The sequence below is a fragment of the Primulina huaijiensis genome, unplaced genomic scaffold, assembly GCF_012295235.1.
Source record: "Primulina huaijiensis isolate GDHJ02 unplaced genomic scaffold, ASM1229523v2 scaffold43375_ERROPOS137452+, whole genome shotgun sequence".
NCBI classification, from domain to species: domain Eukaryota; kingdom Viridiplantae; phylum Streptophyta; class Magnoliopsida; order Lamiales; family Gesneriaceae; genus Primulina; species Primulina huaijiensis.
The window spans coordinates 1-24808 of record NW_027360500.1 but is presented as its reverse complement, the minus strand read 5'-3'; the positions used below and the strand labels follow the sequence as shown (position 1 = coordinate 24808).

General features: G+C 34.8%; 4 protein-coding genes and 2 long non-coding RNA genes across 10 annotated transcripts; 2 read left to right on the top strand and 4 right to left on the bottom strand.

Moving 5' to 3' along the window:
• Positions 1-637: 637 nt before the first annotated feature.
• On the top strand, positions 638-6973 carry LOC140970235 (3-isopropylmalate dehydratase large subunit, chloroplastic-like). The gene is made up of 15 exons (XM_073431887.1): positions 638-798; positions 936-1076; positions 1178-1348; positions 2230-2382; positions 2470-2538; positions 2626-2742; positions 3568-3642; positions 3770-3847; positions 3943-4038; positions 4230-4279; positions 5398-5452; positions 5678-5809; positions 5913-5960; positions 6063-6221; positions 6602-6973. Exons 1-15 carry the CDS (start codon positions 751-753, stop codon positions 6740-6742), a joined length of 1533 nt encoding a protein of 510 aa, XP_073287988.1. The 5' UTR covers positions 638-750; the 3' UTR covers positions 6743-6973.
• A 1856-nt stretch (positions 6974-8829) lies between these two features.
• LOC140970237 (28 kDa ribonucleoprotein, chloroplastic-like) lies at positions 8830-11070 on the bottom strand. The gene is made up of 4 exons (XM_073431890.1): positions 10537-11070; positions 9827-9928; positions 9466-9738; positions 8830-9298 (listed from the first exon to the last, which is right to left on the bottom strand). Exons 1-4 carry the CDS (start codon positions 10930-10932, stop codon positions 9245-9247), a joined length of 825 nt encoding a protein of 274 aa, XP_073287991.1. The 5' UTR covers positions 10933-11070; the 3' UTR covers positions 8830-9244.
• Positions 11071-13081: 2011 nt separating this feature from the next.
• Positions 13082-14934, bottom strand: LOC140970236 (plasmodesmata-located protein 2-like). The gene is made up of 3 exons (XM_073431889.1): positions 13849-14934; positions 13491-13604; positions 13082-13395 (listed from the first exon to the last, which is right to left on the bottom strand). The coding sequence occupies exons 1-3, from the start codon at positions 14624-14626 to the stop codon at positions 13388-13390; spliced, it is 900 nt and encodes a 299-aa protein (XP_073287990.1). The 5' UTR covers positions 14627-14934; the 3' UTR covers positions 13082-13387.
• Positions 14935-15849: 915 nt separating this feature from the next.
• On the top strand, positions 15850-18717 carry LOC140970239 (uncharacterized). Of its 2 annotated transcripts, none has more exons than XR_012174097.1 (3): positions 15850-15991; positions 16917-17636; positions 18369-18717. It is a non-coding gene; the product is annotated as an uncharacterized lncRNA (long non-coding RNA). The 2 variants fall into 2 exon arrangements; XR_012174096.1 differs by having other exon boundaries at positions 18272-18717.
• On the bottom strand, positions 17973-19497 carry LOC140970240 (uncharacterized). 4 transcript variants are annotated; one of them, XR_012174101.1, is made up of 4 exons: positions 19328-19477; positions 19132-19194; positions 18607-18765; positions 17973-18533 (listed from the first exon to the last, which is right to left on the bottom strand). It is a non-coding gene; the product is annotated as an uncharacterized lncRNA (long non-coding RNA). The 4 variants fall into 4 exon arrangements; XR_012174099.1 differs by having other exon boundaries at positions 17973-18765; positions 19328-19490; XR_012174100.1 differs by having other exon boundaries at positions 18607-19194; positions 19328-19484.
• Positions 19498-20654: 1157 nt separating this feature from the next.
• On the bottom strand, positions 20655-24770 carry LOC140970231 (pre-mRNA-processing factor 19-like). Its single transcript, XM_073431884.1, has 11 exons — positions 24732-24770; positions 24532-24627; positions 24366-24425; positions 23130-23204; positions 22506-22610; positions 22287-22406; positions 22123-22200; positions 21946-22042; positions 21535-21586; positions 21254-21324; positions 20655-21088 (listed from the first exon to the last, which is right to left on the bottom strand). Exons 1-11 carry the CDS (start codon positions 24768-24770, stop codon positions 20973-20975), a joined length of 909 nt encoding a protein of 302 aa, XP_073287985.1. The 3' UTR covers positions 20655-20972.
• Positions 24771-24808: the final 38 nt, after the last annotated feature.

Here is a 24808-nt window from a genome sequence, read left to right as displayed (position 1 = left end):
ATAATTTAACCATATTGCTTCTCTTCTTTTCCTAACGTACCTTTGATACTAGAAAAGATAACAAACAATTTACATAAGTATTCATTAAATAAGAGTAAATGAAAAAAATTGTTTGTATAATTATATTTCCAACGAATTTCTTAATCTGTATGATGAAAAAAAAATCTTATATAATTGAGAAAGATGTAGTATTTGTTTTTGTATGTCATGTAAACCTCAATAATTTTAAATATAGTATTATCTTTTATACAGTTATTAACTATAATTTATTTATATTATTCTGTAAGTATAATTTTGAAAAAAAAATAGCAAATCTTATCACTCTTTCGAATAACTGATATTTTAAACTATTAATTTCTTTTTGAAATATTAAATCAACAATCACAATTAAATAAAAATAATGGTAAAAAAAATAAAGTTAAAAAGGCCAAGTCCTGGGATACCCAAACGGGGGCGATTCATATTTTTATAATAAACTATTTTCAGAAAATATTTATGTAATGTGGCCTTATCCACAACCAGGCCACGATGGGCCCAAAGTAAAATATGTCTTTAGTGGGCTCTGGTCCAAAATTGTAGCCCAACTAATACAGTGAGTGAGTGGCCGCCACAAGTATAGAACAAATAAATAAATAAAAATACAGAAATGCATAAAAGAACAGATATAGAAGGTAAACACAAGTGGTATTCTTCCTTGACCCAATCAATCCTCTTCAGTTCAAACGAATCGCAAGAAATTCAGTAAAGAAGATGGCTTCCTCTGCCATCACACCACGGTCCCCGTTTCACGTAGATCAGGTGCTGTAGTTATTCTGTGTGTGCGTGTTTTTATCCTCGATAATTGCGTGAAAATGCAGTCTTTTTATCGGCTTTCTTGTGGTCTGCTGAAGAGTTTTAACCATTCTGCTACTCATATTTTTTTCTGTGTTTTATAGAAAGATGTGGGCATTACATCTTTACGTTCACAGCCTTCGTTTTCATTTTCTGCTCAATCTTCCAAGAAAAGGGCTTCAAAGAAAATTGTATCCGTGATGACACCCCAGCAATCGGAGCGCAAACCCGCCACCACTGGCGCCGTAATTTCCACTCTTGAGATAAACTTTACGTTTTTTACGACGATGCTTGTTGAAATGTTGGATTTTGAGTCTGGGTTTTGTGAACTTGTGCATCTTTTCAGGTCAAGACTGGGATGACAATGACTGAGAAAATACTTGCAAGGGCTTCGGAGAAAACGCAGTTGAGTCCGGGTGAGAATGTGTGGGTCAATGTGGATATTTTGATGACTCATGATGTTTGTGGCCCTGGTTCGATAGGGATTTTCAAGAAAGAGTTTGGAGAAAATGCCAAGGTATATAGTAGTGAACTCGTACTTTATGACGAAATATATTTTCTCATCTTTCAGTGCTTTTTGTCTTTATTAACTACAGTCATTGTTGCCAACAGTGATGTAATGTACCTTGAAGGTAGTGGACTTCGAGGCTACGTTAAGATACTTCCGCTTTGACTTGGAATTTACCTGACAAATCATCAAATTGAGAGGAAACTATGTTTGCTTGATAACAGATTGCTATCAAAGCATTAAATATGCAGAATAGTGATAGATACAGAGTTCGTCAAAGCTTTTACCATTAAGTTTCAGCTTTTTCACATGTTTACAATGTTACAACTGATTTTCATGTTCCCTTCTGAGCTGAACATAAAAAATAAAACCGGCTAGGGTGCATTTTTCTTGTGAGGTAATTACTTTGAGTGGGTTTAAGCTAGCCAATAAAATTTGTGTTTTGGAGAAAAGGCCGATCTTTCCCTGCATTAAGATTCTGGATTTACAGTTTTTCTTCATGGCAGTCCTTCTTTGAGGAATGTAATTCGTTGTGTGCGAATTGTATAGTTAAATGATTCTCTGTGTTTTTGTATTTCTAGGCCAGTGCTGTTATCTATATTTCTATATCACCTCTCGATAGTTCTAATTGGTATGTACAATATAAATTATTTGCCAGAGGTTAGTGGCAAATTCTATTTTACATGAGCTGTGATTTCTTCTCTGAGTTGGTCGTTCATTCATTTGAAAATCCACACCGTGTTGTGCTAAATCACTGACTGCCCTTGGTTTTCTCATAATTTGTTCATAAAGTTGAAGACCTTTTTGGCTTATTCTGTATGCCTATTAATTCCGTTAATTTTAGCTAATAAATCTCATGTTTTTTCCTTGTCCGATACACCGTACTTCAGGTCTGGGACCGCGAAAAAATTGTAATAATTCCAGATCATTATATATTCACAGCTGATGCACGAGCAAATCGGAATGTGGATATCCTGAGGGATTTCTGCAATGAGCAAAATATTAAGTACTTCTATGATATTAAAGATCTTGGGAACTTTAAGGTGCAGTTACATTATCATCTGAAATGTCTCCTGTCCTTTTATGTTTGTATAATATAATAGTCTATATCTGAGACACTGTCATTGCAGGCCAATCCAGATTACAAAGGTGTGTGCCATGTGGCTCTTGCACAAGAAGGTCATTGCAGACCTGGAGAGGTATCATTTTCTTAAAACTTCTCGAGTCTTCAGTTCTTTTGCATAGTTCTGTATAACACATATCGGTTTATGTTTGCTTTTGTTTAGGTTTTACTGGGTACAGACTCTCATACATGTACTGCTGGGGCATTTGGTCAGTTTGCTACTGGAATTGGAAATACTGATGCTGGTTTTGTGCTGGGTGCTGGAAAACTTCTGCTCAAGGTATTTCTGCTGTGTTTAGTTCTGGATCTTCTTTACCCATCCGAGTTATTCTGACCATTTTATTTGCATAGAAGTATGCCTAGAATCGATATGGGTAATCGGAAAATGCAAATTTTTGCGCTTATAGAATCTGAGAAGAGATTTCTTATAGGGTCATTTTCTTGACAGATTTTCTCATTTTACATCTGAAATAGTTTAACTACTGAATCCTGTTGTCTTTTTTTCTTGATTTTACTTCAGCACTGTGGTTGTCAACGTCGTTCCTCTGACATGGTTTGTGAGATAGGATATTTTGTGCCCACATCAAAGAGCAAAACCTTCAAGTGCAAAATTTGCAAAAGAAAAGTTTTGAGGGTGTATTTGGATTTTTTTTTTCCTTTATGGTGTTTCTGGCTGTTTGTTTTCAGTAACTATATCTGGGAATGAAAATCATGAAATGAATTTTTGGTATTGATTGTAGAAAAAAAAATATTTTTTAGTGTTCAAATAATGTAAGTTTGTCTGGAATTATCATTCAGTATTATGTATATAATTTAAAATTGTAAAAACTCTCATATTGTGATGTAATATCAAATATGATATTGTAATAGGATATTTTTGGGAGAGATTAAAATTTGAATTATAAGGAAAGAACTCGATGGGAAATCTGAAAATACGTGAATCATGATTATAATTTAGGGTTCTCGACTGTTTAAAACATAAGCTATTCTCCTATCATGATTGTAATTTAGCATGCTGCTGTTGTTTGCATGAGTTTATGTGAATCATATCGTTCTTTGCATGGAGAGGTGAGCCAAATGAGTATTGTTCACCGTTGCCATGCAGGTGCCTCCTACAATGAGATTTGTGATGGATGGAGAGATGCCTGATTATTTGCTTGCAAAAGATTTGATCTTGCAAGTAAGTGTATCTTTGTTGTAACTAAGAACGATTCATTTATTATTAACATGTAAAGAACACGTTTTATCTGCTGGTTTTAGAAATTGGAAGATTGCATTATTTCACCTATTTATCGCATCTATTGTAGATAATTGGTGAAATTTCAGTGGCTGGTGCAACATATAAAGCAATGGAATTTCTTGGTTCTACTGTTGAGAGTTTAACTGTATGTCTCTCTCCGTTCACCGGCATTTTAAGATATTTAAACTCTCCTGGTTTTATAATGAACGTGCTCTTCAATCTTGGTTTTTTTTCTTAAAGATGGAAGAAAGAATGACACTATGCAACATGGTTGTTGAAGCTGGGGGAAAGAACGGTGTTGTCCCTGCAGATAGTACCACGTATAATTATCTTCAAGTTAGTATGGCATACTGCTTATTCAATCAAATTTTTCTGCATCACCATCAAGCACACAAAATGTTGGAGAATCTTTGTTTTTGAGTCTACTTGAACTAACTTTTTTTATTTATTGTTTGTAGGTTAAAAGAAAAAGATAATTCTTTGTTTTCTTCATGGACAGTAATACATTTTTGTTTTCTAAATCTCAGGACAAGACATCTATTCCCTATGAACCAGTTTATAGTGACGGACAAGCAAGGTAGCTTTCTATCCTATGTTTGTACAAGTTTCCATTTAATATCTGCTATTATGTTTACGAACTATTAAAGTATTGTATGTTACTATAAAATGACTTTTATGTTTCCTATCAAAAAAAAAAAAAAACTATAAAATGACTTTCATTAACTGCCTATTCACTGTAATAGATGGTTACATTAACGTGACCTGCCTTTTTCGATCTCTAATTGTTCTAGAAAATGTTGTGTTCTCATTTAGTTTTTTGGTATGCAAATTCATATTCCTATTTATTGTACGGCTCACCACACTGCTGGAGGTCCCAAGATTTGGCAGAAAGGGGTGTGTGCGCCGTGCAGTGATCAGATATGGCCACAAACTCTTAATGTTAGAAGCCAGAACATGGCGTACTGAAAAGTAATTCTACATCGGGATCATGAAGACAAAATATAAAGCAAACAACATATTCATTTTAAAATTTAGAAGTGCTGGGAGCAAAAGACTAAAAAATAGAACAAATTACTCCCAATCACATACAATTGAGTTACTTATAAGGTGAATTAAACAGAGCAAATCAAATGACAATAATGACTTATTTTAATTTCAATGAGACTAGAGAAATAAAGTACAATTTGATGCACAGTGCTGAACAAAATCGGACCTGACAAATATCTTAACTAACGGTAACGACTAACTTTTATTGGAATTTTTATTGCTTTCCGCACCCAAGGCATAACAAAACTCTTTTTTTCTTCTTCGAATGGTACACTCAGAGAGCTTGGTCCCAGCTGGACAAGTAGCGAGCTTCTGATTATGATTGAAATATTTTTGTGTCCATGGTGGTTGTCGATTCTGATGTAAAACGTTGTTCTTTAATGTCATTTGACCGTTGATGACATTTAAAAATGTCAGCATTTACGTGAAAGTTCTTTAAATAACAAGTGTTTAGCAGGAGCAATGTAGATATATCTTGACTACAGGATTTTTAGATTTTGAAGTATGTAATACTGCATTTCATGGTATCATATATTGATCAGTTGGTCAGATTTAGGTTTTGGACTTCTATTTGGAAAATTTGTTTTGTCAGATAAATGGGAAGTTATGTTATCATGCTCATTTGATAATTTTAATTTCTTTTTTCAGATTTCTTTCCGAATACAGATTTGACATCTCAAAGTTGGAGCCTGTTGTGGCTAAGGTGAGTTGTAGAAGTCACTCTGACCTCTTTCAGTCTGCATTGTTGATAAAGCCTTGAAAAAAATGGGTCTAAAATTTTGAGTTAGAATATTTTTTTTATCAAGTATCACGAGGCTTATGCTTTTAAGTAATCAGTCAATACATCTTTCTTTTCCGAATTTTGTTTGTTCAGTGGTGTCTTAGATCTTTACGCAATTCTATTGACTCGTTTCATATGATATCTCAGCCTCATTCTCCCGATAATCGTGCGTTAGCCAGAGAGTGCAAAGATGTGAAAATCGACAGAGTTTATATCGGATCTTGTACTGGTGGAAAAACAGAGGATTTCATGGCTGCTGCAAAAGTTTTTCTGGCTTCGGTGTGTATTTTTATTCTAATTTTGTTTTATTAGGATGCCAACTGCAAATAATATTGAATCATTACTAAATTTTCATGAGATTAAACTCGATCCTTTTCCCCAGGGTAAAAGGGTAAAAGTTCCAACATTCCTTGTTCCAGCAACACAAAAGGTATGTTGGTGCAAATGAATTGTTTGTCGCTTCATACATCGTGTTTCAAATCGTCCCAAAGATTATTTTGCCTTGTAAATTAAATGTTATAATTTTTTTTAGGTGTGGATGGATGTATACAGCCTTCCAGTCCCAGGATCTGGAGGAAAAACTTGTTCCCAGATATTTGAGGAAGCTGGTTGTGATACACCTACGAGCCCAAGCTGTGGTGCTTGTTTGGGAGGTCCCAAAGACACTTATGCACGCATAAATGAACCTACGGTAAACAAGATTTCTCAGCTGTGCCAGCATGGCTTAAGATACATGATTTCTGTGTTGCCACTCACGAGCTACTTCTTGTGTCTTGAATTTCCTAGAACAATGGATGAATCAGAACTTGTCGGTTGGTTTGAAGGGAAAACCAAAGAAAACGCCTTTGCTCTTGGATAGATATGCTGATTTTGTAATTCTTGCTCAATTTGACAGTGAAATGCATAAAAACCCGTACAAATTTGATACTGGTGTTTTATAGGACAGAAAAATATGTCAACATATTCGTGAAATATATGACATCCTATTCTTTAGCAGTATGTCTGTTGAAGTTATCTCGTTTTTAACTCTTAACATGCAATTTGATTTATATGATTTTTGACGATTAACAGGTCTGTGTGTCTACCACCAACCGGAACTTCCCGGGCCGCATGGGTCACAAAGAAGGACAGATATATCTAGCTTCTCCATATACTGCTGCTGCTTCAGCATTGACTGGTTTCGTGACCGATCCAAGAGAGTTTTTACTGTGAGAATTTTCAGAGATGAATGCTATACGATTGTGTATGCTTGTATTTGTGTCGTGAGTTATTATCTGTTGAAAACTTGCTATTATAACTCCTACCAGTAAACTATGCCGTTTTTGTAACTTGGGAACCAAGATTGTGAGACTTTGGTTATTTAGTTATGGTAATAAATTGAAAGTGTTGGATGAAACGAGAAACAAGAACGAGGTGTCAAAGTACCTTACGAATGTTATCATATTAATTTCTGTTCAAGCACATTTCATTCGCAATTTCTCATGCTATGTGGATATGGCTTAAGATGATGTTGGAATCGAGTTCAGAAAATCGAGAAAACGTCCTGCAACTTCAAAATTACAAATAAATGAGCAATGGTTTTATAATCAACACATAGTTACTAAAGAGTGTGTGTGTGTGCGCGTGTCTGTAAGCGAGCTTCTTGATTAATAGTATATAGAGACTATCAAAGGAAAGATCTGCTCGAGGTGCCAAAAGATGGGCTATGAAACCTGGTACGCCGAGCTTTTTTTCCTGGTGGCTTACAATAAACGCATTGACATTCCTACCCAAATATATGTCCAAAGCACGAAAACAAGCCAGTCCCTCCATCGGTGTGCCTACGAGCATGCTTAGCAGTGTTTTATAGCTACTCTTCGATCATGCAACGGCAGAACATTCGTAAATCATCTTTCCACCTAATCCCTTCCACGCTTTCATCCAAGCTCCAACCATCCAGTACAGAGCTTTGATTGTAATCTAAAGGATATTTCTTCCCGGCCATTATCGCATCTACCACTTCAGATGGTGAGGGACCTACCTCGAAATCCAACCAAGACGATTTTCCTTTGAATAGAGCACCAATCACGTACTTGCTATGTGGCCTGGAATCCTTTGGTGCAACATAGTCTTGATAACCATTGTGTTTTGAAATGAGATCATCTTTTTTCGAATTCTGGGACTTGTCTTTTGGCGAATCACCATTTTTCGCCCCTTCAGTTTCTGCAACTGGGGTTTTCATCAACTATTTTACTTCTTTCTTCAATTTTAGGACCACCCTTTTCAATCTTGCGAAAGTTAAAAGAGGACTATTTGCTGAAGATTGAATCGCTCAACACTGAACTTCCCTTGCCTTTCTTACCCTTTTGTTTTGGTTTCTTTCTAAGCTCAGCCTCGCTAATAACTGGACTTGCTTTCCCTCTCTTGAAATAACGAGACTTGAACTTTCTTTAGCTCCTTTTTTACCCGCCAAGACAACCACCTAGCCTTTTGGGGAACTAGTGTCAACTGTCACGTGTTCGCTACGTTCACTTCTTGATCTACGCAATATAGGCTTCACATTAGAAGATGAGTTGTGCTTATTTCGATTTCCATTTTCGATCGAGCTAGTGAAGATTAGGTGGAAGCTCCATTGGATGATCTCGATATCCGACTCCTGAAGCACTGAGTTCTGTGTTTAATGGCATGCTTCTCGTAGTGCCACAATTATGTTGAGTATTCCCTGTGCGCGTCCTGATGGAAGACGTACTAAGTGTAGTCGAATATTAAACTAATATATATTATTGTTTCTCGATATGCGTTACGTATTTGGACGATATTTTTTATTTAATTTGATTTATATTCAAATAGATGTATTGTCATAATCGATTTTTATCTCACCATATTACAAGATTTTCATGATAATTTTTTTGATCATTTTCTGAACATCTTATAGGGATATTCTTGATTCAAACTCTACCTCATTCCGGTGTAGAGCTATCTTGAGGAATTATATTTCTTCTGGTTGGAGGTCATTATTTGCTCTTAATCGGAGCATTGTTTCTTCAAATCGTCTAGAATATTTATTTTTTGTTTAGATCTATGGAAGAAAATTGTCGCAAATATCGTATTATGTAATCTAAGTATATAATAATAATAATACTAGAATATTGTTTTTATTGTCATTATGTTTATTTATTTACAATTTTGGTATATTATCAAATTTTTTCATAATTTTAGTCATTTATTCCAATGTGACACCGTTGTAGAGCTGTTGTATATAGTATCACATCAATATCTCAATAAAAAAATGTAAAATTGTCAAAAATCAAAAAATAATGGACTAAGATTGAAATTTGATAATATAAAATGATCAAAATCGTAAAATGAGAATTAAAACCAAAAATGCAATTTTCCCTGTTATAATAACATCTACAAAGAAGGGAAAGCCTAAAATAATAATAATAATCATCATCGTATAGCTTGACATGTTACATACTCCAGCAAACCCAACTCAAGCTCCATTTTCATTCAGCCACTTACGATTCAGAAACCATAATTTTACCGGAATTCACGAAGAGTTCTTCACATGATGCAGAAACAAAAATTTGAATAAATTACGAAAATAAAGAGAAAAAATTGCATCGTGTTCCTAGTCTAGCTATCTGCTTAATTGCATTTGAAGCAAAGGCAAGTCGAACTATCTTTACTTCTTTTTCCTGAATTCAGCCTTCACGAATGTACAAGTTTCCCTTGTCACTGTTTTTTCCCTTGCGCCAAGCTAACACGTATAGCACGCCCTTCGAGTTCCTGTTACATGTAGTAACAAAACGAAATGTCACCCTGTAGAACTAAAATAGAGGGGCTAAAATGCTACATGAAGTGCCTATTTTTAGCCATACATGGCATGTGATTTGTCAATGATATTTCTATAAGCAAAGAGTTTGTGAAAAGAAATCAAAGGACAGAAGCTGTACCACTTCATTGAGAGCTTGAAGTGCGGCCTCCATCTCAGCTTTAGTCTCATAGCATACAAAGCCATAGCCTCGAGATCTTCCTGTCTCGCCATCGTATAAAACTCTAGCTCCGACCACATTTCCATATTCTTGAAATGCCTGAGTCAAAATCTCGGAAGTGACAGACCATGACAAATTTCCCACAAAAAGTTTGTGTTCAGTTTCCGGATAAAGGGGTTCTTTCGGTTTCGGCTTGTCTGAGAAATTAACTCTCAAGGTCCTACCATTGTATTCCTGTAACAAAACAGGATTTACAAGGTTGAGACGTCGAAGAAATGTTCCAAAAAGAACATGTTCCTGATCAAGAGTGGTTAATTCTTACACTTCCGTCGAGCATTTGAATGACCTTGTTGCATTCCTCAATGGTACTCATGGTCACAAATGCAAATCCCCTGCTTTTCCCCGTGTTCCTGTCGTAAAGAACCTAGAAAGTTGGAAAAACTAGTGATTTTCATCTTTTCCTGCAGGGATTCGGGTGGGGAAAGAGAAGAAAAAGGCCACTAGTTATGGGCATCAATGCATGTACTAGATAATGATTGAACGACTTAAAATTCTTTGCAAGGGACAACTTATAAAGTTGGATTATCTTGGCAAGTTCTGCAAATAATTTTCAAGTAACGGAGATAGGCTAGCTATAGACGATAGATCAAGCTACTTTTCGAGAAGTTAAATTACTGGCTTGAAACTTATCGTTCTTAGCATAATCTTCAAGTAAATCACATTGGCTAGCAAGTCAACAAATCAAGCTACTACTCCCATTGCTCCAGACTATTAAATATAAACTAAGAATGTCTAAAAAAGTGCAATAAAAATTCCTTCAATCAAACATATTCAACCACTTGAAAAGAACAAGTGCCAAGTCTCTCACTTTCACCACCGTAAAGAAAATTTGATGTCCATAAGATTCGAGTGATCCATGACGATCGAGGCCTATCAGATGAATTTTTAATATTCCCACAAAATGATTTTTGGCTCATCGTGCACGCGTGCAAAGTTTCAAAGGTACATTTTTGGCAAGTGAAAAAGTATCACCTCAATAAGTTCCGGGCTTGCATGTTCTTGAATGATCCCAGCAAGCTGGGAGCTATCGATATTATAAGGCAAGTTCCCGAAGTAGAGCTTGGTGTTCACATCTCCACTCTCTGCAGCCACCCCATCACGCGGCACCTCGTCCTCCGCCAATTCTTCCACCGGCGCAACCACAGCCGCCTCTTCTCGCGCTACGGCAGCCGCCAACCGCGGGATCTTCCACTTACCAACGGGTTGGATTGATTCATTTCCAAGAAAACACGATACTGACGCAGATTGCAATATTCTTGCGTACGAAATCTTGATTTTTTGATGATCACTTGGCCACACTTTCAAGCTCAGGCATTTCAAGCTCTGCACAGATGTGGAAAATGAAGAAGCCACTGCAGCAGCTGCCATTGATAAGGTAGCTTGATTTGATCTGGAGGAGGAAATAGTGGAGTTTTCTGGGTGCTTTCCCCCCCAAGAAACTAGACTAGAGGTGGATTGTGGATGCAAAAGAAAAATGGAAGAGGGAAGTGTGGATTGTCGTGCTTATGTGGAGAGATTGTGTCCAATGATAATGAAGGATAAGGTTTCTTGTGCGGGCACTTGGACGCTAAACCAAACACCAGTCCAGATAATTCTGTTCATGCTTAATACTTAATTAAACACCAGAAGAAGGACGGTAATGAACTTAAACCCCTATCTGAATTTTTAATATACAACATTATTTTTTTTTATTCTTAAACAAAATATTTAAATAAAATTCAAAAACATAATAATAATATTTTAATTTAATTACATAGTAAAAAAATATTGCATAAATAGGATATTGTGTTTCGTGAGTTTAAATATTTAAATTTAGGAGTCTAATTGTCTATATTATTAGTTACTCCATAAATAAATCAGTTGTTCAAAAAATTAAAATATTTCACAAAATAAATATTACACGATGAAAATTTATAGATATGTAAGCTTTAAGCTTTGAAAGATATCAAGTTCCTATATCATAAATGAAATGTATCGGAAAATGTCAAATTTTAAACTCTATACAAAAATAGGATTAGGCTTTGTCCTAAAATTTTAAAAAAAAAGTGAGGGATGTTTGCTGTATGAAAAATATATAGGTTGGCTCAGCGGGGTTTGGGCTAATGGATGACCTAATTCTTTATTCAACTGAACCCAAGCCCAACCCAATTTTTTTCAAGTTAGATTTTGGGTTTAATTTGATTTGATCTCAACCCTAAAAGCCCAACCAGAACTAGATATTTTTCGTCTTAGGTTCATTTTAACATCCTCAACCATTTTTAAGATGGAAAATAAGTGGATAAGTTAACTGATGCAACAACTTAGTAATAGAACAAATTCGTTTTATAAATTATTGATTAAGATGTGATTAGTGTTAGTAGGTCTTAAGTTTTTTTTAAAAAAATTATTATTTTTAAACACAGCAGCTACTCGTAGGTGTGCACTGAATAAACTAATGTCAATTAGATAAACCATACTAGACAAGCTTTGTGTGATAGACTCTTTCAAGAAAGTGTTGGTAGATAATATAACATGTGACAACTGATAAGAAGTACACTCAACCAATTTAGACACCAGAAAGTTTGTGTGAGACGTCTGTTTTGTCGGACTACTCGGATATGGNAAAAAAAAAAACAAACAAAAATATATTTATTATTATAATAATTTTGAATTTCATTAAATATATATGGTTTTTTAAAGAAATGGAATACAAATTTCATCTCAAAAAATGGAGGTTAAATTTTATTTTTTTTTCAATTTAGTTTAGATTTCATTAATTAATAGATAAAAAAACAAATAAAATGACATATTATTTAATGAAGATAAAGACATACATGTAAATTCACAATTCAAAATCATATATTCATAATAGTTATTAATTAATTAATTATAGACCAATAAATGATGACTAAATTTTATTTTTTTTCGGTTTACTTTAAATCCACTAATAGATGAGAAAAATAAAAAAAACATGTATTAATTTATTATTTTAAATTTCATTAAAGATATATTTTTTTTTAAAAAAAATAGAATGTAAATTTTATTCCAAGAAATGGAAGATAAATTTACATTTTATTTTAAAAAATGATAGTTAAATTTTATTTTTTCAATGTATTTTAGAAGTCATTAATACCTAGGAAGAAACAAACAAAAAAGCATATATTTATTATTATTATAATTTTGAATTTCATTAGAGATATATGTTTTTAAAAAATGAAGTGCAAATTTCATCTAAAAAAATAAAAGCTAAATTTTATTTTTCTTCAATTTAATTTAGATTCCATTAATTAATAGATGAACAAAGTGACATATATTAATTAATATTATTTAATGACTATTAATGTAATAGATATTTGATCGAATTCATGCCAATGTTTGACATACCTAAAAGTTAATTAGGGAGGAGGAAAACATAGAACATGCAACCAGATATAGGGAAGCTTTTGCTTAAAAGCAGCAAAACCTTGGAGAAAATAAAGAATAATCATTCCAGACAAGGACAGAAAACAAAGAACACTTCACATGGCAAATGGGATGAAAAAAGCCAAAATCTTTTGATTCTTCTTGTTCTCCAATGCCCTCCACAAAATACTACATTTTGCTCCTACATCTCTCTTTCAACTAGTCACCTAAATTTATATGACAACATCCCTAAAATTTCACTAACAATAACATGAGTTCATGTACCTAATTTTCCACAACTCCCTAAAAAAAAGGCAGGGATAAAGTCACTTAAAATACATGATAATCGATGAGTGGTTATCTACTTTGTGTAGCATTTTCAAAAAAGAAACAATAGCTCCACTCCAAATATAGCCATCCCTTTCACAAGTTACACTTGCTCTCAGTGATCTGCACAGATTCAAACATAACTTATGTAATTGCAAAGTATTTAAAAAGCACAAGATTTTCAAGAGAGAGCAACGGGGCTTATATCCTTTACTCACCATCTTTTGTCTTTGCTAAACCTCTTGCAAACAGCAAGCAAATTACCAAAAACCCAATTCCGGCCGCCCCTCCTGATATTATAGCCAGAGTCTTCCCTGTATTTGGACTTGACCCTGTCATCATTCAAAAAACAACTTGCATTAGTATATTCTTAACACACTTTCAATCGCCAATAATATAGAGAAATATGGCCAAGATGTTCAAACGAGACAAATATCTTAATCATCCTCGTTTATACATGAAAGTTACAGATTAAATTATTAATATCATGGTTGGGAGAGAGCTAACAAATCAAAGTTCCAATGACCAAAAAAAAAGAAGAGAAATACAGTACTTAGCAAAGAAAATTATCAATACCTGATGAAGGAGAGGTATATGAAGAAGAAGAGGAAGATTTTTTAGGGACTCCATTTGGATAATAACGATAACTAATGAAGCATTTCTGGAGATAGATCTGGCCAGAAATGGAGCTTCCACACTCGACCTGAGCTCTCTGGACAGCATTTTGCACACAGCTCACGCAATCAGAAGCTCCAACATCACCTTCACACTGCCCCACTGCAAAAACAGAATCATAACTTGCTGTGTAAAAACCATCGCTACTACTAATCATGCCATTTTCAAGTGAAGATAAAGCAGTGTCCCTCCTCTCCTCAAATCCAGCCCCTCCAATATTTGTTGCGCTACAACTCTTGTACAACATTTGCATCCCAGAAACTTGTTGGAACCCCGCAACCTCGTACAGCATGTAGCACCCAGAAAGCTGAACTCTTGCCGCAATAACCTTGCCACAGAGCTTGTCTGTAAGTACAGGCAAGCCGCTTATACAGTTGTAGCAATCAACATTTGACAAGTCGCCTCTGCATTGGAAAAGGCCGTTGATTGTCGACTGAGTAGTGCCAGCGGTAGTCCTGAAAAACTTGGCCTTAAAGGATTGCGCAATGAGGGTGCCATAAAGGGATGAGATTGCTTGTGAATAAACCCCAGACGGGTCTGATAAAGGCTGATTTGCACAACCCTTGTACACTAAGGTGGTGTAATCATTAGCAGATTTTGATGGTGGGGTGAGCTCAAAAATGGCTAAAATGAGCAGAAAAGGGCGGAAGAAAGAGAGTGGATTCATGGGAAAATCCATTGGTGGAATCTTGATGGAATTAAATCAAGGGCTCTTCTTGTTTCTTTAAGAGTGTAAAAAAGATAAGATTTTGGTAGATGCTTTTGACTAGCAGAGAGAAGAGATTAGGCAAGATTTACAGGCTCCCATTTCTTCATCTCTCTGGAGTAAAAAAAGTGTGGTTCTTTGGGGTTTTGGTATCAACTGCTTTCAGAGGTTATGGTAGTGTTCGCCCGTCTATGGATTTGCGTTGATGAAGACAAGAGGAGCATCTTTTCTCCCTTCACAAACTGTCAAATTGTTAAATGACATCCTCAAAAAAATTTGTTAAATTACAGTTTTTTTTTAAAAAAATGCTAAATTACCATTTTCCAATTAAAAAAGTAGTTAAATTACCTCGTTTAATGATTTTTTATTTGATATTGTTACACGGGAAGCTAATTTGATTTCGTCATTTGAATCTAATTGCTGTCAGGTTGGATGCCAAATAAAATATTGATTACCAGATATATATTACATTCTTTTGCAGGGAGTAAAAATGGTGTGAGAAAACAAAGAGCATCTCTGATTTCAAAGACAAGAGAAACAAGATTTATTAACACCAACTATTAATCCTTGTCTTCAATTAGGATTAAGTGTTTTAATTGATAAGATTGAGAGGTAATTTTATTTTTGATATTGGAAGATCAGTCTCTTTGTATATGGTTAATTACATTAATCTATCAATTGACCATATCAAGAGTGATGATAATAGTGGCAAAAGTTGGTCTAGACTAATTTGTTATTTGATACTAATCAAATTTTGATAATTATCGCATTATCTTCGGATGATCATGTCAAATGTTGATAAATATCATCCCACATCAATTATATTTATATATTATATAAATGTCGTTTTATATTGTTTTAGTACAAATTATATTACGGAAAAAATTAAAAAATGACTATATAAACATGCACTACGTATAGTGAGACACTAATGTCTAAAAATAAGAAGATGAAACAATAAAGTTCTCAATGGAACATGAGAAGATCATGTATAGTGGCTTTTGAAGAGAATATAATGCTAAACTGTTAATTTGTAATTACTTCCTTTCTTCATCTTTCTTCGCCACGCTGGTTTTCTCCTCTCCCATCAAACTTTCTCAATTCACGACTTAGTGCGCATTCCTTCAGGGCTAGTGTGAAGTTTGAATTTTGATTTTTTTTTTTTTGTGCATTGCCTTTTTCTCACCAAAAAAAACAAAAAAACAAGAACATACAAGAGTAGAAGAAGAAAGATCTGAAAAAAAAAGTATGCTTGCTATAAAATACGGGATCTCAGAGAAGCTTTCAAGACTGTTCTCTGATTCACCATCGTCTCAAACGGTAAATCAAGAATCAGAGGTACCATTGTCGTGGGATTCTGTTCTATGCATGCACGCGATGTCTGAAGTGATTTTGAGCCCTTTTAGGAATAAGGGATTCAGGGAAATCGATATTTGTATTTGATCTTTTGATAAAGTTAGGATCTTTGGGTTTTAAGTCCCAATGTTGTTCTGGTGGATAATTTATTTTGCTTATTGTTGACGTCTTGACGATGCTATTTCCGTAACTTTTCATTTGATCTCGTTCTAACTACTAATAGAATAGATTTGATATAATGTTGCTAGCTGGAAATTGATTTACTTTGATAACTGAAGCGTTCTTGAATCCAGCTGAATGAAGCAAATTGTGGTGGAACCGGGCTAGGTGCTTGTTATCTTTTTCTGGACAATTTTGTTGGTTTGACTAATCATTTTGCACAGCTCAAATGGGTTTTTGATGTCTAATTTCCTGATGAGAATGTTTGATGGTCAGATCTGGTGGGAGATATAAATAACTGAGTTGTAGAGTATGCAACTTTAATATGCTCTCAAGAACCTAAAATTTTTTTAGGAAAAAGCGTTTCTCTTAGTGAATTATTCTGTGATGGAGTGGCTGTAATCTTGAGATTTCCAGATAGCAAATGTGATTGACAGATTTATAATATTACCACTGAATCATGAGAGAAACAGAGAAAACTAGTTTCCAAGGTGAAGGAAAGAAAGTGAAAACAGCTACTCTTCTCAAAATCTTGACGAGTATATCCCTAAATTGCATCGTGAATTTTTTTTTTTATATATTTGGATTTGAAGATGCTTACTCAGATGATGTCCAGAAACTGTAACTGCACCGCACCCATGATTGCTTATTACTTGGCCTTTACTTGTTGATTCCTCCGCCTTTACTTGATTCTTCTGATGTTTACTTTGTAGTGATGTAACCTTAAACTTTTTTTTTGGATTTGCAGCTGTGGGGTTTCACACGCATCTCAATACCTCCATTGAAGCTAGATGTCGGACGTTCTCTTATTTTTTACTTAGCTAAATTATTGATGGTTCAATTCGTTTTTTTCCTTCTATTTTCTGAAATGTGTTGAAGAAGTTACTTTCAGCCTAGGAAGATAAACGCATATATAGATCGCATTGGCTCATAGATTCGAATGTAATATTTGTTCACTTACTATCATAAATTACATTAAACCTGCCCAAAAGAACAAGGATCGGTTTTATCCATATCCAATGTTTGTACAACTGTCATATGTACCTAGGAAGGCACATTTTGAAGAAATCAACTAACAAATCAAAACCTCGGCATGTTCGCTAAACGCTTGTTTCTCAAGGCTACTCATTGTCACCTGATATCGCAATTTCATTGGTTTTTGAACTGATTGGATTCTGTTGCATGTGAAGCTTGAATCAAGAACTCCTGAGTTGCGTATCTTTGTTTGATCGCGAGTATGAATCGCGACGATGTGATTGAGCTGGGAGCGCAATTTTTTTCTATTGAAATTTGCTTTGTCCTTTCGTTTTGTTGATTCTTTCCTTTCCTTCTTTTGTTCAGCATCATGAAAAGAGTTCGTTGACGTCAGAGGACATTGGTTTAGGATCAATGTACACTATGGTGTACCATCCACAGCATCGATTCTTGCCTCTGATCCAATTCAACGCCTATTGGCAGTTGGGACTCTGTAAGTCTTCCACCTTCATTTTTAAATTTGAGACATTGAGTCAGAGACATGTATTAATATTAATGAATGCCTGTATTAATGTTAACACAAGTAACCTAGGCCAAAGATTCATTAAATAACAATCTTCGATGGTTCAGCTGGTCATCCGTGAAATCGTGTTAAAACTTTATAGGATCATGCGCAAACAATGTGAAAGTTTAGAGTTGATGAGAGGGGTGGACTCAATCTAGCTAGTTTATGAAATGCGGATTGTATTCTATCCTCTTTTTTTATTTAATTAAGTATACGTATATTTTTTGATTCAAAGCTTCAAATTTTAATTTTTTCAATCAAGACGTCGATGATGGGGCTTTGGTTGGGTTATATGTGTAAGTGATCTCCAAGGATGCCTGATATTAGGTTCCAGATTTGCTCTTAATATATTTTTTTCTTAGTGGAGTTGACCATAAAGCAATGTCATCGTTATAAACTAAAATCAAGCAGTTTTTGCTTTTTCGGCATCGAATTTGCAAACGAATGCGATATAAGTTGGATTGTCAAATACACTTGGAATATATGTTTTGGTGAGCGATTCGAAGAACGTTATTAGAGACGACACAGAATTACTACACTTGTAGCACAAAATTAAACCTCAGGAAATAAACCAAGTGCTGTGTTCTACAACTATTCTTTGCTGATGAGAAGAATCAGCGACTGACTCAGTCGGGTGGGTGTCGATCTTCCCATACACAGAAGCTCAGGTCGTGCCCAGAAAACATGGTTTCTCTAGGCGAATGGAGTTAAATCAAGGGCTTCCCATCTGAATTGCCGCTGGTTGTACTTCTGCTGAAGTTTGATCCTTTGTTGTCCTGATCATCAAAACTTGCTGGATCCAGATAAGATTGGTAAGGAGACAACCTGATAGATAGCAGCAAACTCAGTATAGTAGCAAGAAAAGAAAGATTTTGAAAGCATTGAGGACTCTTTGTACCTCGCTGCTGTAGTAGTATGCCCATCTATATTCATTTTCACATCAAATATATTTCCTCCAAAACTAGTCTTGTCTGTGAAATATTTCGACATCAAATATTGTTTGTAATCAGCCTCATATCTCTTCAACTTTTCCATGTATTCATCTCCCACCAAAATACTGTGAAAAAAACACGATAAGTAAAAGTCATGCCAACTCCAGATGAGAATGTACGCCTAGGAGCCAAGAAACAGAGACGAGTAAGCAAACAACATCGAAGTAAAACGAAAACAGGTTCAGAAGTGGGGGCAACAGACTTCACAAACATAGAGAATTCGGATCACAAAAGCCATATTTGGATTCTTGTTTTTTTTCAAGAAATTTGAATTGGGCTCACGTAATAGCAGAAATAAAGTTAACACATGTGCATCTTACATGGGAAAAAAAATTGAAGAAACAAAAAATCAAAGCTTGATTCTGAAAGTATTATAGAAGAAAATGACCCACGGGAAAAAAGATTAATTGCTATTGTCAAATAAAAGTTACTCGATTGGCTTTAATGGCCTCTTTGCTTTGCTCCTCGGAACACATCATCTCTTTAGATTCATCCTTCAAAACAAATTAAAACTTTAATCATAATCGTACATTAAAGATTCAGAATTTAAATTCGATACAAGTGTGCAGTGAGTTGGGTGTGAGTAAAAATAGAAGAAAACAAGAAAAGGATCCAATAAGAAATCACCGGCAGCGGCTCAACTTTGGCTAAAGAAGAATGTGCGGCGGAGACTTGGGAGTTGGAAGCTGAGCTTGGTGATGAAGCTGGTGCCGCCATTAGAGAGAGTTTTGAAGGAACATTTTCTGTTAGCATGTTCGCTTCATAAATAATTCGGAGTGACAAGATACGACGTGTAATCGACGGTTGTACCTCAACGTACAAGCTGAGTAAACTTCCTTTAAAAAAATACATTTTTTTGTTGAATTACTTAAAACGTGGTGTTTTGAATCTAAACTACACAAGATCAATTCATGAATTTAGCTAGTCTATAATATGCATATATTATTAAATAAAATATTTATAGAGTAAGATTTAATTTTATACAATTATAAATAATAGGAAAAAAAATTGGCAACACATGATAGCATAGCATAATAATTGTTTTTAAAGTATTATCCTCATTAATAATAAAAACTAGATCCACTCTTTTGATGCGTGTTAATATATTATAATTGTCATGGCATAATTTAATTATTTTGCAAAAATTATATAAAAAAATTCAAATTATGAAATTTGACCCTTAACGTGTGTGAATAGATAATTAAAGTATATATTCTTGTAGTACAAATTTCGTATCATAATGATGCATTAAGTTAATGCTCCATATATCGCCCAATTTAATATTTTGAATGGTTTATATAAAATATTCGATCGTTTGTATCTATTATGTTGTTTCTGTAAACAACGGTTGTTTGTTTACGCTTAAAAGAATAACTAAAATCAATATTATTAACTACCAAATGTCTAACCATCGAATATGAAGATCCAATTGCCTGCAAATTAGTTGAATTAAAGGGAAGGGGATTCTAACAATTGATACCCCTTGGGAGAATTTTACATCGACATGATTCTCCAATATCAGTGTGTGTTTCGATCCTATTATCCCATTGATCATGATTTTCTGGCATTAAAGAGTGTTTCGATCCTAACATAAAAGCAGTAGCACCCCCCTAAACAGCCACTGCTGCAATCTATCTATATCTAAACACATGGATCTCACAGCCTCAAAAACACATGTATACGAAGAGATTGAAACTTCACCTCATGCGGGGCACCGGCCACCAAAATCACCGACCTAATGCAAAAATTTATCGGCTGCGCCACCACAATAATGTTGCAAATTACAACAATGTTCACTAATTGTTTCTTGATACGACCTCTCGCGGATTTTCAAGTTACACATGACAAGCATCTAACCAATATATGAGATGATGTTATATCATCTAACGTTAAAAAATCTGCGAGGAAGCAAAATAAAATTGTTGCTGTATAACTCACTTTGTTTTATGATAAATGGCACGTCAAAATAATTCATTTCCCTTTTCCAGGCAAATCTCATACAAAATAGAACAATCACTCCAAACTAAAATGATACAAATAGACTACTCGTGATTTGGTTGGTTGTGTCTTACAAATGATATCGACCCAAGGTAAGACAGCTATATCAAATTGGAAAGTGTTTCTAGATTTCTTCCAACCAAAATATCCAGAATTCGATCAATCTTGCCAACTATGAGGCAGTAATAGTAACCGATAAGTGTAAGCTCTGCATCGAACTCATCTATCGAACTTTACCGTGCAAGTATGATAAGAAGTCCATCAAATGTTTGCTTCAAGATTCTGATGGACCATCCTCCTCAGGAAGTCCAAATATTCTAAGATTTCTATCCATCGAGCCAACAGCAATGTATTTTGCATCAGGGCCAAATTTTACGCATGTTGCTTTGCCTGCATCCAAGGAAAGTCATGTACATATGCAACGTGATCACTTAAAAAGTTCATCGACAAAAGCAATATGTATATCATTTTAATTTGAAGCACTGCAAGGAAACATCAACGCAAAAATTTGTGACCAAATAAAATTCATCGGATAGTTAAGGGAGGAGGTTTAACCTGTGCCTGACAAATCAGGGAATGTCTTGATACAATTCCATTCAGATTTGACATTGGCAACTTGATAAACTCTGAAATGCGAAAAAGTAGAGCATGGACTCACAATTATGACAAACCAATAAAATAACAATAACCCAGACTTTTTTATGGCTAACAGGGATAAAGATATGGCATTAAACTTCAAAGCAATAGTCAATTACAGCTAAAGTAGTTTTGCAAGAGAGGGTTGAGTGATTTGGTCTCAACCTCCATTCAATATAGTAATTTATTTGCAAGATTACCTAATGTCCGACCCTCCTATCGCAAGGTAATTTCCACTATGATCAAATTCCACTGCATAATAAGAAAGAAAAGCACTGTGTGAGAAGATATAGTTGTCTGCACGTCAAAATTGCAACCTTATGAAATAATCATTTTTCCTTTATTTCAATTTACAGAGCAGATCACTATTGAAAAGACCAATACAAAAACCACCAGTCATACTAAAAAACTTAACGTAGTGCTTGAGACCTATCTTGTAGTATAATGCAGAACAGATTTCCATAAGATGTATCCACAGAAATGCTTGATAGCTGACGCTAACAAATTAAAGATCGAGCACCAAGAAAGAGACAAGTTTCTAGCAGTATCAATCTTTCTTTTTTTTTTTTGGATAGAGAACCAAATAATATATGCCAAACTAGATATCACACCTGATTGTGTAGGTGTATTTTCCTCATACGGAGAGAAAGTCCTAAAGTTCCTCAATTTTCGTAGATCCCACAACTTAACACCATCTTGAGCAGCAGTCTAAAAGTTGGAATACAATAATGATATCCTAGAATAATATCAATGAAAACATTCATTACAACTGAGGCAGGTAAACCAACCGCCAGGAAGTAACCATTTTCTGAAAATGAAATGGCAGTCACTGCTCCAATATGCCCATCAAATCTCGCAACATTCGCCTGAACATTAATCATAAAATACAAGAGTCCATGATAACAGAAGGGAGAAAAGGAGTTAAATATATTCACAAGAGAAATTATTTGACCTGACTCTTAACATCCCAAATCTTAACAATAGCACCAGTGGTACCAGTTCCAAGAATGAGACCATCTGGGTGAAAAGCTGCAGATGTGTAGCCTTCAGAAGATCCAGAAGTTTCCTCAACCTGTATGACATTATATGAATATCCTAAACAAAATAAATCATTGCTATCATGACAAATGAGCAGCCAACATCCAAACACAAATACAGATAGTGGCCATACCTGAGTAAGGCATAAACCAGAAGCTAGATCATAGAAGCACCATGTGCTATCAAGAGAAGCCGTAACAAAGTAGTTATTGGTAGCATGAATTGTAACAGCTTGCACCTGTGATATTTCATTACGTGTACCAACAGAGTTAACAGATTTTCAGTATACTGAATGAGTCACAGCCCCACACATGAGAACACCACAGAATTTGAATTTACAAGTCAAACTAACTTCATCAAGGTATGTGTAAAAAGGAGTGAACTAGTTAACACAATTACTAGATAATATATCACAGAGACTTGGATGAAACCACCCCACATGCCTCTACAGCCAATCCTCCAGTTTCAAATCATTGCCAGTAACAAAATTTAGATTTTCTCTTCAAATTTCAGTTCTAGTCAAGCCAAAATAGTGGTTGCCCCAAAAATCAAATCCTTCAAATTAGGCTCAGATAACTTTATAGTGAACAGGATAAGCCTGGCAGTTGGCTGCATTCACTAAGTGATGTTGAACGCATAAAAGTTCAACCATTTGTCCAACAGTGTCATGTTTGACAATAGTAATCAAAGGGATTATGAGAATTACAAGTAAAAACAGACCGGATATATTTTCATTAGCAGAGATTATATTGATTACCTCAGCCGTATGATCCTTCAGAATATGCCTACAATCATAGTTTCCATTTTCAGATCCTTGCCACACTCGAACTGTCTGCAGAGAAGATAACATAAATGTTGCATGTGACAAAAATAAATAAAAGAAAATAAAACTTAATTTCCACAGTAAAAATCATAATTGATATGGGCATTAGTATGAAAAATAAGATGTACTAAGCATTATGGGGTAAAATTATGAATAAATGCCAGTATTAAATTCAAGAAAGTGCAAACATCTACAGCATTTAGTTTTTTCCTAGCCAAGTTCAATTTCTACATTCTTTCTTCACTTTTTGTTTGTTGGGAAGGTTGAAGTGAGGTTTGAGGTTTAATACCCTCCATCAATTTAGAAGATATAATAAACAACAAGGAAGCTCATTCAGCACACACCGTTACTTTAACTTGGGCCAAGTGCAACAAAATGAATAGAACCAAAATGATTAAAAGGTTCAATTTATTTTCAGATAAATTTTCTTTCATGCGAACAACTCAAAAATCTAGATGAGATATCTTTCTTTTTCTCTATATTAACAGAGACATTCAAAAGGTAGAAGGTGTCCATGGGGAAGCTCCAATAATGCCTTCTCTCCCAGTGAGCATATTCTGATGTCATATATCAATATTTAGAAGTGACTAGCATGAACCAAAAAGTAAGACTGGATGTCCCGCTTCAAGTAACTACCACTGGAAAATGAGAGAGAATAAAGACAGATAACAACACTAGCAAATGCCAGTAGAGAGACATTAACAATCAGGTAATTTCAAAAACTTTATTAGAGTAGGGAACCACACTTTTGAATGCTATACACCAATGGGCAGGGCAAATCCGCATGATTTCAAGTTTGGATGTCAGCATTGCAATAAATCCCAAGCAAAGAGGCACAGAATATACCTGACTTTGCAGTTCAATTCATTCAATCAAAAACAAATTGTTGCTGCAGAACTCGATATTATGATACAGCAATCAACTAAATGGTAAAGATACAGAAATTTTACAGTAAAAGAAGATTTGCACATTCCAGAAAAGTAATTATTTCTTAATCGCCCCAAAATACATCGCTACACCCAATATAATACCATAGAAAGGCCATTTTTTTGAGAAAAGCTGAGTCAAACCGGCAAAGCAGAGTGAAGAAAAGTACAACAGGTATCAGACTAAATTGATCTAGCTGGAAAGAAAAAGTATATAATTTCTGGCAGCGAGCCTTGAAATTACCTTATCAGCAGAGCCAGTAACTATGAATTCAGCCTCAGTTGCAAATTTGACATTTGTGACCTACAAAGGAGATATATGCACCAGATTTAAAATGTGGAAATAAAATACATAGAAAAAAGTAAATATGCAAAGACGTGCAGACAAATAAAAGTTCATTTGAGATTACCTTTTTTGAATGACCACTGAGAGTAGATACTATCTGTCCTGAAGGTCTATCAAAGACTACAACATTTGAATCAACCCCAGCAGTGACAATGATGTCCTAAGACAGGGTAAAACAAGAATGTCATGAATGATTAATTGATTAGAAGCCAAATAGAAACAAAATTTGTTGACTGAACTTCATGGATGCAATAAACATCATACCAGATTATCAGAAGCTTCTAAGCCTGTGTTTATATTCATTTTTTTAACAGTTTCTATCTTCAAAATAAAAGCTTCAA

What these genes read in the sequence shown, in the direction of transcription:
- LOC140970236 (XM_073431889.1), bottom strand. Translation starts at nt 14,626, where the DNA reads ATGGATTTTCCCATGAATCCACTCTCTTTCTTCCGCCCTTTTCTGCTC. An exon ending in ATATACCTCTCCTTCATCAG is followed by an intron (nt 13,605 to 13,848) that starts GTATTGATAATT and finishes GAATGATGACAG; the next exon opens with GGTCAAGTCCAAATACAGGG.
- LOC140970235 (XM_073431887.1), top strand. Translation starts at nt 751, where the DNA reads ATGGCTTCCTCTGCCATCACACCACGGTCCCCGTTTCACGTAGATCAG. An exon ending in AGTTTGGAGAAAATGCCAAG is followed by an intron (nt 1,349 to 2,229) that starts GTATATAGTAGT and finishes ACCGTACTTCAG; the next exon opens with GTCTGGGACCGCGAAAAAAT. An exon ending in CCACGTATAATTATCTTCAA is followed by an intron (nt 4,039 to 4,229) that starts GTTAGTATGGCA and finishes TCTAAATCTCAG; the next exon opens with GACAAGACATCTATTCCCTA.
- LOC140970231 (XM_073431884.1), bottom strand. Translation starts at nt 24,770, where the DNA reads ATGAATATAAACACAGGCTTAGAAGCTTCTGATAATCTG. An exon ending in AAAATGGTTACTTCCTGGCG is followed by an intron (nt 22,043 to 22,122) that starts GTTGGTTTACCT and finishes TCCAACTTTTAG; the next exon opens with ACTGCTGCTCAAGATGGTGT. An exon ending in CCCTGATTTGTCAGGCACAG is followed by an intron (nt 21,089 to 21,253) that starts GTTAAACCTCCT and finishes CCTTGGATGCAG; the next exon opens with GCAAAGCAACATGCGTAAAA.
- LOC140970237 (XM_073431890.1), bottom strand. Translation starts at nt 10,932, where the DNA reads ATGGCAGCTGCTGCAGTGGCTTCTTCATTTTCCACATCTGTGCAGAGC. An exon ending in TTCAAATGCTCGACGGAAGT is followed by an intron (nt 9,739 to 9,826) that starts GTAAGAATTAAC and finishes GTTTTGTTACAG; the next exon opens with GAATACAATGGTAGGACCTT. An exon ending in TTCAAGCTCTCAATGAAGTG is followed by an intron (nt 9,299 to 9,465) that starts GTACAGCTTCTG and finishes TACATGTAACAG; the next exon opens with GAACTCGAAGGGCGTGCTAT.